The 14,873-nt window shown below is 34.6% G+C and overlaps 1 protein-coding gene across 1 annotated transcript in view; it reads left to right on the forward strand.

Moving 5' to 3' along the window:
- Positions 1–14,873, forward strand: part of LOC106878420 (putative ATP-dependent RNA helicase DDX49) — a 652,269-nt gene that overhangs the window by 468,512 nt on the left and 168,884 nt on the right. Inside the window, exon 6 of the mRNA XM_052976052.2 lies at positions 5,747–5,887. Coding sequence (XP_052832012.2) covers positions 5,747–5,887 — 141 coding nt within the window. The remainder of the gene's footprint in view (positions 1–5,746; positions 5,888–14,873) is intronic.

The following is a 14,873-nucleotide window of genomic DNA, read 5'->3' on the forward strand; positions in this document are numbered from 1 at the left end:
GTTTCTTGAATGATGTTCTTGCCTGAATAACTAAATAACAATGCATTCTGAACCTGGATACTGTTAATAATAATAATAGTAATAGTAATAATAATAATAATAATAATAACCTTTTCTACTATAGGCACAAGGCCTGAATTTTGGCGGGAGGGGATTAAATTGATCATGGTGGCATTGGAACTCAGAACATAAAGATGGATGTAATGTCACTAAGCATTTTACTCAGCATGCTACTGATTCTGCCAGCTCTTCGCCTTAATAATGATAATAATAATAATAATAATAATAATAATCTCGAGAAGAAGAAAAACAACATCAAAAACAGCAGTCCTTTATACTATAGGTAGAAAACTTGAAATTTAATTATATTGACTCCAGTGCTCAGCTACTATTAATTCATTGACCCCCGAAAGGATAAAAAGTAAAGTTGACCTCGGCAGAATTTGAACTCAGAATGTAAACACGGACAAAATGCCGCTAAGCATGTTTTCCAGCTTGCCAACAAATCTGCCAGCTCACCTCTTCAGTAGTAGTAATAATAATAATAATAATAATAATAATAAACCTTTTTACCATAGGCACAAGGCTTGAAATTTTGTACAACAACGACAACAAAAACAACAACAACAGCAGCAATAATAATAGTAATAATCCCAGTACTAGAGGTGCAAGGCCTGAAATTTTGTGGGAGGAGACTAGTTGATTACATTGGCCCCACTGTTTCACTAGTACTTAAGGATGAAAGGCAAAGTTGAGCTCTGCAGAATTTGAACTCAGAATGTAAAGACGAACGAAATGTTGCTAAGCATTTAGCCTGGCATGCTAATGATTTTATTTGCTCACTGCCTTAATAGTAGTAATAATAGTAATAATGATAATAGCAACAATGCTGGCATGGGTTGGACAGTTTCACTGCGAACTGGCAAGGCGGGTGGCTGCACCAGGCTCCGATCTGATTTGGCAAGGTTTCTACAGCTGGATACCCTTCCTAATGCCAAGAGTGTAGTGGGTGGTTTTATGTGCCACTCCAAGAGTGTAGTGGGTGGTTTTAGGTGCCAGTCAAGCAGCATTGGCATTGGCCATGCTCGAATAGTACTTTTTACATGCCACCAGCATGGGAGGCAGTCAGGTGGCACTAGCATTGGCGCCACTCAAATAGTGATTTTGATGTACCTCTGGCATGGGTGCCAGTCAGCCAGCACTGGCATCAGCCACAGCTATGATTTCACTCGGTTCAACAGGTCTTCACAAGCACAGCATAGTGCCCAACAATTGAAGGATGCTTTTAAACGGGCCAGCTACGCGACACTGGCATTGGCCACAATTACGATCTCACTTGGCTTGCCGGATCTTCTCAAGCATGGCATATCTCCAAACATTTTGGTTGCCTGTCATTGCCTCTCTGAGGCCCATCATTCAAAGGTCATGCTTCACCACCTCATCCCATGTTTTCCTGGGTCTACCTCTTCCATGGTTTCTCTCCACTGTTAGAGTGTGACATGTCTTCACATAGCTGTCCTCATCCATATGCATCACATGACTATACCAGCGCAGTCATCTCTCTTGAACACAACTGATGCTTCTTTTGTCCAACTTTTCTCTCAGGGCATTTACACTCTGTCGTGTATGCACACTGACGTTACACATCCAGCGGAGCATACTAGCTTCATTTCTTTTAAGCCTACATATGTCCTCAGCAGTCACAGCCCATGTTTCACTGCCGTGTAGCAGTGTAAGCGATCTCCCTTACTCCATTCCTTTTCTATATAAACTACTTCAAATGGAAACAACTAGAAACATTTCTGCAGGCAGTACACAGTTTTACTTGATAAAATTATATTGAACTGAGGTTGGGAAAATGTATGAAAGTAAATGCAAAGAGAAAACTTGATACTATTGAAAGTCATGCTAGGTAATGAAAAAAAAAAAACCAAAAGGTGCAGGAGTGGCATCATGCAGTCTACTTTTCACTCTGTACGACAGCAGAAGTAGGAGCTCCCTGAACTTTGCCCAGGCTATTCTTGTTGTAGCAGCTATGCTCTCAGAGCATCCACCTCTGCTACTGACTTTGTCACCTAGGTAATGGAAGCTATCAACTACTTCTAGTTTTTATGTGTTTCAAACGTTGTCTAAGAGGAGAATTCTCTCTCAAGACTATTAAGCACAAATTGTACTACTCAAGCTGTGAAGAGCAGATTTGGTGTTTGTAGCTGACGATAAGAAAGAAGACAGAAGTGCGTGTATCCTACAATCTAATAACATGATTTGAAACCCAATGTGTTCATGCAATGCTGTCTAGGAGGAAAATATATATCATCATCATCATCATCATTTAACGTCCGCTTTCCATGCTAGCATGGGTTGGACGATTTGACTGGGGACTGGCGAACCAGATGGCTACACCAGACTCCAGTCTGATCTTGCAGAGTTTCTACAGCTGGATGCCCTTCCTAACGCCAACCACTCCGAGAGTGTAGTGGGTGCTTTTTACATACCACCGGCACACACACACACACATATGTATATATATATATATATATATATATATATATATATATATTTACAAGTAGTAGTACAGAAATTGAAATTGCACTGAGAGTATATGAGAAGTTTTATATTTACAGTAATGCATTTAACCGGTTTCACATTTTTATAATTTTTAGGAGTGTAAGTTTTCAGAGACATAAGATTTTTAATTTTTTAATTTTCTTTTCTTACTGTGAATAAATACTGAGCAGTGTAATAACTGAAAGAATGTCTGGGAAAGATAATAGATACTATCTACTTACAATATGATACTAGGAAGATGAAGCGTGATACAAATAGACAACTATTATAAAGTAGATGTAGTTGAGTCAAAAGAGAACAAAGGAAACTGTTAAACATATTAAAGGAAATAATTGTGTTTGCTTTTCTCTATATAAGGAAACAATATGATATGTTGTACTTAAGAAGAAAGACTTTGATAAAAAATATATTAACATTGAAACAAATGGAGAAAAACGTTTCGACTTGATCAGTGATCTACAAGACTGAACAGAGGTAAAGAGAGCCAGTATGGAAGTCAATAATAGCAGAAAAGCTCTTGGCTGCAGTCAGAAACATAAGTTCTATAATAACTATGCAGAGTCAATTCCTTGATGCTAATTATACAAACTACAAAGACTAAATAACTAAACAAGAAATTAATGTCAGCGTTAGTGTTTGCTGTTGGCATAAAAAGATAACAAACAATAGACTTCTTCATCTCTGACTTATGGAATATTTTCACATGTTATTGCTGTTTAACCCTTTCGTATTCAGATTACTCTGTCAAATACAATGCTTATTTATTTGCATTGTTTTAGGTTAATCATCCATTTTATTGTAGTTTTGAGATTTCAGTGATGTGATTGTTTGTAGAATGGCATAGTAAGGTAGGTCTGAGGGGTCAGATCTAACCAGTTAGGACATAAAATAGATAGAATAATTGGGTCAGATGTGGCCAGTCTAAAAGCTAATGGGTTAACCCTTGGTTAACCTTCATGCTAGAGACTATGGTCAAAGGCATTACAGTCTTGACTGTCTTGTTTATTCAGTATCAGTATATTCTAGGACTGCAGCATTTAGTACATCCTTCCTTTTGTAAGACTGTGGAGTGGGAGATGAGAAAGTTTGACTGGTGTTTCCAACATTCTGAGCTTAGGCTTTTTTGCTGACTTGCATTTGTTCTTGCTGTTTATAATCAAGGGCATTCCGATTGTGACCATCCTCGTCTTTTTCAGTGTGCGTGTGTGTGTAGTGGAGGGACTGCAGTATCTCCTGTTCTTATGTGGGACAGTATGTTGTAATTTGAGATAGCTTTGGATATTCTTTCTAGAAAGTTGAACATATATGTAACGGTTCTCTCATTGACTTAATCTTTCAGGACTGAATAACTTACTTTCAAGTCAAAATAGAAAATATGTTGCATATATATACACACCATTTGTTATATAACAATCGTAACTATATATAACACTTGTATTTGTGATGGGATATGTTTATTTAGATCAGGGTTTCTCAGCCATTTTTTTTTATCTATGGACCCCTTTGATTACTATTTTATTCTGGTGTATCCCCATCGCCATTTGATGTTTAAAAACTAATTTTATAGAAACTTCTTTCAAAATTCCCATTTTATTTTTCACACATTCGCTTGTGTAGGTTGAAGTATGTAAAATGTTAGAGAAAGAAACCAAGCTGTTTCTTGCAATGCATACCAATATAGACATCTAAAGCAAAATATTTTCAGGAACCATTAAAATGCTTCTGTGGATCCCCAATTTAGTATTTTGTTGCATCGACCCCTAAAATCTTATATGGACCCCAGTTGAGAACCACTGATTTAGATTCATAAAGAGATCAATGCAAAGACCCTGTAATCAGAGCCAATGAGGAAAACAACCTATCCATTTTGACAAACATTTCAATTTTTTCAGAACAAAACATTAGATGTGATGAGATGGAAAATTTATGAGAATATGGAGATCCTGGAATGGAAATATCATGCAATCTGCTATCTTTTATTGTTTACTTGTTGGAGCCATTGGGCTGAAGCTTTTCTGGGGCATTGCCTTAAAGAGTTTAGTTGAACAAATCAATCCTGGTACTTACTTTTTTACGCCTGGTACTTCTTCTATTGATCTCTTTGGGGTTGTAAACAGACTAACATTAGTTGTCGAGTAATGGTGGGGGACAAACACATAAACGTGTGTGTGTCTGTCTGTCTGTGTATGCCTCATAGACATTAATCGGTAAGAGGCTACTGTAGAAGATATCTGTTGAAGGTGCTGCCCAGTGGGACTGAATCCAAAAACCATATGCTGGTTGCAAAACGACCTTTTCAACTACAAAACCATACTTAGAATAGAAAACAAACAAATAGCAATGTAGTGTATTTAATTTTGCACTGGTATGAGAAAATCAGAGAACAGTTTAATACAATGAACTTTGGTCCTTTGTCAAGGAAAAAAAAGAAGGTAATGTTCCATGATGGTTCTACAATGGATATATCATGTTGATCCATTTTATAAATGAATTAGTGTAAAACAATTGTATTTCTTGGCAGAAAGGAGTTTCTTTGGCAAGGAGAATAATATGCAAGGATGCTGTTGTCTGTTTCTCCCTTACAACATAAAATTAATTACCTTACACATTGCAAGAATATAAATGTATATTTGGTATTGCACTGGAAACTTGCATAAACTGTTTCAAAGCCGGTGGTCACCCAGTCTAATTCACTTTACTGCTTCTCTTGTAGTCATCTTCCTATAAATTTGATGGTATGCTTTGACACATCTTCAACACCAGCTTCTCTCTTTCCCAACTGGAACAAAGATGTATCTCTCCCACAGCAAAACACCAGTTCCTGTCCTTCTGTCATATTGTAAAACTCTCTTCACTTGGTATAAAGCCACATTTCTCAATTAGTTGAGGAAGTTTTATCTTGTAAGTTATTTGGTGACCTCATTGGTGTTGGTGCCATGTAAAAAGCACCCAGTTCACTCTATAAAGCGTTTGTTGTTAAGAGGCACACTCCAATGTCTACTTTGGCATGGTTTCCATGCTGAAGCAGTCATTGGAAACTGGCAGTGCTCTGGCTTGCCAATTCTTGTTGAACCATTGAACTAATGCCAGCATGGAAAATAGATATTCAATAACAACGATGATTATGATGATGATGATGATGATGAAGCTTTAATTGCTGTCTTTCCTTTGATTTCAGTGTGGCAACTGTCGAACAATTGAAACAAACATATGTACTGACACCAGCTGACATGAAAGATGCATACATGGTCCACATTGTTGATCAATACACAGAAGATCATCCCACCAGTTCTGTTATGATATTTACCAATACATGCAAGTAAGTATTTTACAAGATCAATCCATGAAGTGTTTTCAATAGTTGCTCGCTGGCTAATTACGACACCACTGCCTGCTCTAGCACTGATTTTCTATATGTCACTGGCAGAAAGGTGAGTTGCTGGTATCTCTAGCGGTTGACCAAGAAAGCTCAAAATCATGTGATCTGGTGATCTTGGTGCTAGTGATACAAACAAGTGTGTATTTTGCAACTAAAGCCTATATGAGAGTTTTTCTCATGATATCTAATAGATACCATGCTATCTAATTGATACTTGGTATCTAATAGACACCATGGTATCTCATAGATACTTGTTCTAATAGAGCGTCCACATTTAAGTGGGAATTCTATATTATATGAATTTTCTTCACTGCAAATAATTTCTAAACTAAACACACTTACTAACAACATTTGCTGACAGCTGCTATGGTTTTCTGAAACAAAATCATATTGATAGGATGGTCCTGACTGATGTTGTAGCTATGACCATCCTATCTTTTCTGGCATATTATATACAGGGCTGACTGATGCAGTACACTTGGTAATTAGTAGAATCAAACAAAGAAAAGAAACCTATAATAATGTAAAACACTATTTCAACTCTCTCTCCTTCTATCTCTCTCTCTCTCTCTGTCTCTTTCTATCTCTCTCTCTCTCCTTCTCTCTGTCCCCTCTCTCTCTCTCTCTCTCTCTCTCTCTCTCTCTCTCTCTCTCTCTCTCTCTCTCTCTCTCTCATATTATTTGAAATGAAATTATTAGCTCTGCCAAATCTATCTCATTACCTAAACCATTATGTAAAGTTATTCCGGTCCGTGCTTTCAATTCCCAATGCAATCTTTTAGTATAGTATTTAGATGTTGCCATACAATCTATTGAGTCAACACCTGATACAATGTTGGAAAGGTTTTAATTTTCTCAAAAGAAAGGATTGACCACCTTCAGTTGCAATTGCCTTGTTCCTTTATGTATTTACTACTAAATTATACATTTTTGTTATTTATTATATAGATTTACCTTGTGCTTTATTTCTGTTTACTAATATCATTGCATAACGACCACCGCAATGGTTTCTCTCATTATTATTGCATAACTTAATCTCATATAAAAATGGGGCATATATTCTGATCGCAGATTTTATTTACATTTGTTTAGTAGATATATTTAATACAGTTGACATTAGTGAATTTATACTGTCTAGGATAACATGAATTACCTTATATTGCTCATGTAATAAATAGATTTGCAATGCCTACGTTGTGATGTTACTTTGTAAATCTAAAGATTTCCAATACTGCTGCTTCCTGTTGTGTGTTATTAATTATAATTTATCAAGCATTTTGTTTTCCTGTTAGGTTTCGATGTTTGCTTACTGTAGATGTTGCTTTGCTCTTCAGAATCTTTAGTTTACTGTATAGATTGCTGTTCTTAGATTTGTTGGCATATGTTTTATAAACTATTTCTATTTAAGCCTTGATTGCTGTGATGACGGTAGTTGTGCTTGCTATTACTGTTTAACGCTGTCTTAGCCATAATCCAGGGAACTCGGGGCGAAAATATTCTAGTCATGACCATTCTGCCTTTTTTACAGACACCGCCTTTTGGTGTATCTTTGATTACACCATCTAATATAACGTTTCTATCATGAGACTGTAGGATATGATTTGAGAGGGAGGGTTAGATGCTACTTCTAGCAGTTTGAATAATCTTGTTGCTGTTTTTAGCTTTGGAGTCATGTAGATGTAACCCTTATTAACACCCTTTGTTAAAAACAGTTTATTTTACTAATTATAGTTAGCATATATTATTTTGCTAGTAACTGCTCCACTTCTGAACCAGTAAAAGAATGTTTATGCAGTCACCCAATTTGTTAGAAATAGGTGCAGGCATGGTTAAAAAGCACTTTTTGAAACCATGTGGTTTCATGTTCAGTTCCACTGCACAGCACTTTGGGCAAGTGTTTTTCATCATAACCTCAGGCCAATCAATGCTTTATGAGTGAACTTGGTGGTAGTCAAAATGCGTGGAAGCCCACTATATATGTGTATATGAGGAGCTGCTGAAAAGTTCCTAGTTGTAAGGTTATGGCAAAAGACCTGGTTGGTGACCCAACCTTCGGAGTTCTTTTACATGTCTTAGAAAAACTGAAGAACTGCTGCAATGAGTGTGTGAACCTAAGAGGGGAATATGTTGAATAAAATCCTAATTAACTGGTTCTCCTGTATTTTCTTTTACCCAAAGCCAAAAACTTTTCAACACCCCCTCGTATGTGTGTTTGTCCCCTACTGCCACCAGTGTTGGTTTAGTTTATGCCCTTGTGACCTAGTGGTTCAGCAAAAGTGACTAATAGAGTAAATACCTAATTTAAAAAGCAAATACCGGGGTTGATTTGTTCAACTAGAATCCTTCAAGGTGATACCCCAGCAAATCCACAATCGAATGGCTGAAACTAGTAATAGATAAACAATAAATCTCTCAAATGACAACCTATTTCTTTAACCTTTAGGAGACAACAAAGCCAATCTGTCGGCCAAAAAGTCAAATAACAAAGAAGATTGGTTTATTTTGTTAGTTCATTCAATTTCCTACAAGAATATATATAGTTTTATATATGTAAAGTAATTGCTTTATTTTTTATGATTTAAAAAAAAAAAAATAAGTGCATGCCCTCTGTAGGGCTTGTGAAAAGGGCTTTGTCTTCTTGGCACTAAAACTCCAAATGAGGCTCCATCTCCAAAAGGGTTAAAATACATTTAATAATAATATTAATAACAATTCAATAATAACGAGCACTCAAAGAGCGCAAGCCTCTCTGCTAAGGCAACACCAACGTCCTATCAACGATTAGCCAGAGATGATTTTTAAAATGAGAATATCTGAAATAGACTCGACTGCTCTCACAAACAAGAATACTAAAAATGAACTCAACTGCTCTCAAAATTTAAGTAAAAAAAGACAGAAAAATAATCCAGAACCGGATTGATCCCAAAATCTAATCAGTTTGTGCCAGTCACGAAGCCAAGCATCCCTGAAAATTTAATCCGAATCCCTCCAGTGGTTCTTGAGATATCTTGTCTACGGACAAGCAAGCAAACGTGACTGAAAACAATATCTCTGCCTTGACTAAGGCGGAGGTAATAATAGGGCTGTACCAGACTCCAGTTCCTCAGCTTACCAGCCCTGGTCAAGCCGTTCAACCCTTGCCAGCATGGACAATGTACACTAAATGATGATGATGATGCATACATGATTCTTAAAAAAAGAAACCAAATCTGGTATCCTTCCAGCTTTAAGTGTTGTTTTGCTCAATCAAGGCTGATTTGGAGTTAAGCAGCAACTGTTTCTTTGGATTTGACATTTCCACATTTGTTCTGAAAATTTTGTGAATTAAAGGTATCAACTATTTTAACTAAACAAGTAAGAAAACTCTCATCTTGGCATCTTATTTATAAATTTTATCCAGTTTTCGATTTAGCTATTGATTTGGGGATTAGTGCTAACAAAAACAAAACAGAAGAGAAAAGAATCGATAGCAGATTCAGTTTAGCATTGGAACAAAATACCTTTCGGTATTTAATTATGACCCCCACACCCAACTTTGCCTTTGATCACCAATTAATTAAATACTAATCAAAGATTGATGTCAAAATTAATCAGTTGTACCACTGAAGCTGATACTCCAGCATGACTACTGTTCAATGATTAACCCTTCAGCATTTAAACCAGTCATATCCGGTCTAAATATTTTTCCTGCTCTATATTCAAACAGGCCAGATCTGGCCTCTCATACTTACCTTACAATGTCGTTCTAAAAATAAACAGATGCATCATTGAAATCTCAACGCTGCAAGGTAGTACATAATTGGTTCAAAGCAATGGGAATAAATAAGCATTAAATTCGACAGTAATCTGGATGTTAAAAGATTAAAACGACTGTAAAAGAATACTAAATATCTTAGGAACATTTAACTAAAAAAGTTTATTTTTCTATGGTTATATTGTTATATTAAATCTGAACTAAATACAGTTCTAATCCATCTCGAAATTGATACTGGGAATTTAATTAGAAAAATTCCGAAAGAGAGTTATTATTTTTTCTTCTTTTGTTTTTACCATTTAGAAGAAATCAGTTTTATTATATTTTAATTTATAAGTTGAACACATATCCTTTCTGTACAAACATTGCTAACTTTCATATGACGTCCAATGCATGTGTATGTGCATGCATGTGTATGTGCATGCATGTGTATGTGCATGCATGTGTGTGTGTGTCTGTGTATCCAAGCTGGTTATTGTAATTAGTCTCTGGGGTGATATACAGATCAATGAATACTTATTCAAATAGTTCTATCTTTGCTGAGTGTGTTTTAAAAATGTCTATAAAGCCATCATTTGTCAGTGCTCAAACTATCAGGGAAAGTGAGGTAATCTATCAATATTATTGATAATTTGAAAATCACATATAATGCCTGCAATATACACGCATGCCCACACTTATACAGAGTTGTGTGTATGCATTCACTGATACATACATACAAACATCTCTCTCTTTATATATATATATATATATATATATATATATATATATATACACACACTCACACACACATAAACATACACTCATTATATACATACACATAAACCCATTGTGTATGTATATATATATATACTCACTTATATATACACAACATGCACACACTTATATACATACATGTATATATTAGCATGTGTGCATAAGTTTATGTGTCAAAAAGACAAAGAAGGAACAGTCATTTCATGGAATTGGGAGGGGATTCTTATTGGAAAACTGTAAGAGACTGTATAGATAATAAAAAAAAAAGACAGAAAATGAAAAGAAAAATTTGAAAGAGAAAAAAAAAAGTAGGAAAGAAAATAAAGAAAATGATAATATAATAAATCTTATCAGTTAATCATCATTGGCACTTTTCTTATCAATTGTTTGTATGTTTGCCTTCTTACATTTTCATCAGTTGCAGAATTTGTCCTTTTATTCCATTTTTGTTTCCCCCTTTCAAGAAAACATTACTATCTGTATGGTGACTTGTAACACCTAAAAGATAAGAAATGTTATGGGTATTACGAATTATTTTGCTGATCTAATTTAAATATTTAATTAATGATGACATAAAGATTGATGTAGATAGCAAATATGATGCGTAAACGTCAGGGGAGGTAGATGTAAAGATGAAAATGTTACTAGCTTTGTGGGAACACATAACTAGTGTATGTATGTTTTTGTTTCATTAAAGTTTTAGTTATGTTCATTCTATATCTTTCATTTTCCCAATATTCCCGCTAGCTTCACAGTCTCTCAAATGCAATAAACATGTTCTGATTACTTTCATACAAGCCATGCCTTTATCCATTTGGGAATAAGATGAGATGAAGACTGCATATGTGGGCTATTAATTTTCTATGAGTTTTGTGGGGGACAATGATGAGGTGGAGCTAAATTTTTAGTATGCAGGTTATCTGTTTGTTTATGCTATAGGGGTGAAATATTTGTTTCGTGTATTTCTGTAACCATGCTGTAATTCATACTGACTGTTTATTAATGTGGTTTTGTTTTCAAATAAATAATCTACTACACCATAGATCTTGCTTAGTTGTTGATGCACTATTTTGTCTCATATAGTGCCTATCTACTTCTCATACTAATTTAATGTTACAAAATGTGTACTTATGTTGGTTGTAGTGAGTTTTAAACAGGTTTAAAGTTAGTTGTATATGGCATTATGTTTGATTATAGCAAATTGTATTTGCAGTTGTTTTGGTTAGCCATAATTTGTATCTTTTATAAATATTTGAGGAGGCAAGTATTTGAATAGATTATATTTTTGTCTTTGTATTTTTCTCTGTGTATTGTTTATATTGCTGCCCATTTTTGTCTCTAAGTAGGTCACCTCTGAATTTGGTAAAATAATTGCTCCACCTTTGTCTTTATAACAGAATGCCTTTTACATTGTTTGACAGCTTCCCATTGTCGGAGAAGAACAGATTTACATATGTAGTGTATTAAATATATGACTGTTTTAATATTATCTTCTGTATCAGGTTCTTGTGTTAGGTGAATTTTTCTTTTCTCAATACTAAGGTTCCAAAATTAATAATTTTACTCTGATCTTCAAAACGAAAGGGTGCTGGCATGTTTACTGCCTCTATAATACTAGGTAGAGCCAATAAAATGGCTGCAACACTTTGCTTTACTGTAACCACACTATGACAATATAGAAACATTGTTGATGGTTTGCAGAACAACACCATTCCAAACAAATAGCATAGAACTTATACAAAAACAATGTAGAAAGTAAGACACCAAACAAATCAAAGAAAAGCCCTTGATTAAAAGAGCAGATAAAGCTAGAATATTGTCACATGTTCCATACAAGGGAAAGCTGTCTCATATCATATATATATATATATGTATATATATATATATGTATATATATATATATATATAAATGTGTGAGTGTGTATATATATGTTTGTATGTGTGTGTATATATATATATATATATATACAAACATACATATGCATGTGTGTATGTATATATGTGAGTTAATTTCCTTTCTTTCTTTCTCTCTCTCTCTCTCTCTCCGTTATCCTCCTCCCACTATTGCCTGACCGATGACGACCTAAGGTGGTGCTGTTCTTATTCATGTTGCCTTCAACTGCACCAGTCATGATTTTCTGAGCTTCTTGCTCTACCCCTCCCATGTCTATAGTCCTTTAGGACAGTTTTCATTTCTCCTTCGTGTTACCCACTTTTGTCTTGTCTTGCAGCCATAAGGCTTTTCTTTTTTGTATATGTATTATTATCATTATTAATTGTTGTTTTCATGTGACCCTAAGCCTTTATTCTGTTTATTGTTTTTTCCCTTGTCTGTCCACTAACGGTCTCATCTCAAGCCTGTCTCATTTTGTTATATTTTGGTCGCATTCCTGGCAAATTTCTTCCTGGTGCTTCCAGAGTGGAAGCAATATTATCGATTGTGGCTGAAATTGCATTTGACCCTCTGGCCGATAACTGATGGAGAGTTGGTGACCGTCTGTGTTTTTTGTCCACATGTGTATTTAGTATATGTTTGTTTGTTTATTTACTACACCTTTTTTTAAAAACTTTATATATAAATATATAAATATATATATATATATATATATGTTAATTCTCTAAATGAAGTATTAACAGTAACTGCACGATAAAGTGTAGTATATTGCCACTTAAGTGTGGCTGACCCCTAGGGGTGGATGTTACTGTTGCTTTTAGCCCCAGGAGGACATCTCCTCCAGCTGGCTTATCGACACACGACTGTGTCCTGTTTGCCAAGGGAAGTTATCCCTCTCACCTCGATCTGCAGCACGAACGTATCCGGATTTCAGGGTTATTTCCGTTCGTCGGCATCCGACAGCTGCTGACCTTGGTGAGAGAGACAAAAACCTGGCAAACTTATATCTTCTTTTCCAGTGAAATTCTTCACTGATATTGAAAAGGTGAAAACAAGCAATGTTAATTCTCTAAATGAAGTATTAACAGTAACTGCACGATAAAGTGTATATATATATATATATATATATATATATATATATATATATATATACATAGGTACATCATATTTTCCGTTTGTTGTCTTCTTTTTATTTAATCTTGAAAAAATATATATATATATATATATATATATATATATTTCTCCCACAAGATCTATGAACTTAAATGTAAGAACAACTTAGTATGCTAAGTTTTATATATATATATATATATATATATATATATACATATATGTATGTATGTACAAAAGATCCTTTGAGATTTGAAACTAGCTACCTTGAGCCATTTTGTTGCTTATTAAAATGGATTACAATGAAAGCAAACACAAGGAAAAGCAAAGTCAGAAATCAATGCCTGAAGATATCACAAACTTGAAGGAAAACACTTAAGATTTATTACTACAGTAACTAATAAAACTTTCAGGGATCCTTTCTTAAACATAAAATGTCATTACATTTAAGAAAATGTCAAGTGAAGTATCATTTCAATTTGCTTTCTATTTATTTTCTTTCCTATCTCATAGCCTCTCTTATGTTTATTGTTTTCTTATTTTAGTTTAGTCATTCATATAATATACATATATATATATATATATATATATATATATATATATATATATATATATATATGTATGTATGTGTGTATGTCTGTATTTCAGAAAATGCTATAGTTTTAACAATCATCAGCTAGCTTGTTATGTGTACTCGTGCAATCTGAGAATAACTGAAGAATGAATGTTACATTGATGTCATATTGATTGAAACATTGGGTTAAAAAGACAGTGTGTGTGTGTGAGAGAGAGAGAGAGAGATAGAGGGAGAGATGAAAATGAAGAAAAAGCCCATAAAGGTCAAGATAACTTGAAAATTTGTGTTTTCCAATACATAATGTCCGAAAAAGTTGATTGGTTTCATTTGTGTGTGTGTGTGTGTGTGTGTTTTCTCAGTGTGTGTGTGTGTGTGGATACAGTGAGAGAGAAATAATGAGCAGCTTCCCACTGGCAAGAACTTTAGTGGTTTGTTATTACTAAATAGTTAAGTCATATCATAACTGTTAGTTTCTTAATACATTCCTTGATGTTAGCTCACATAATTCAAATTGTTTGTCATTCTAATTTCCATGACGTTGTTGCCAGTTGAGTTGTTCATTAACAACAAATGAAATACAGAAATTCTCTCCTTTTATCGTTTTGACTGACAACACCACCTACTGAGAATTCTTGCTGAGGTAAAAACTGTTATTTAAATAGAACCAATTTATTTCAGTTAGGTAAATGTTCAGGAAAGCTCTATCTCTACTGTATTACACTTTTGCTATCCAACTGATTTCCATGATGCCAATTGTGTGTGTCAGTATGTTTGGCATCATCCACTTAACACCAGCAAATAAATATCGGGAATTTGCCACCGCAAATAAATATGA

This window comes from Octopus bimaculoides, chromosome 2 (genome assembly GCF_046866305.1).
Source record: "Octopus bimaculoides isolate indiv1 chromosome 2, ASM4686630v1, whole genome shotgun sequence".
Classification (NCBI taxonomy): domain Eukaryota; kingdom Metazoa; phylum Mollusca; class Cephalopoda; order Octopoda; family Octopodidae; genus Octopus; species Octopus bimaculoides.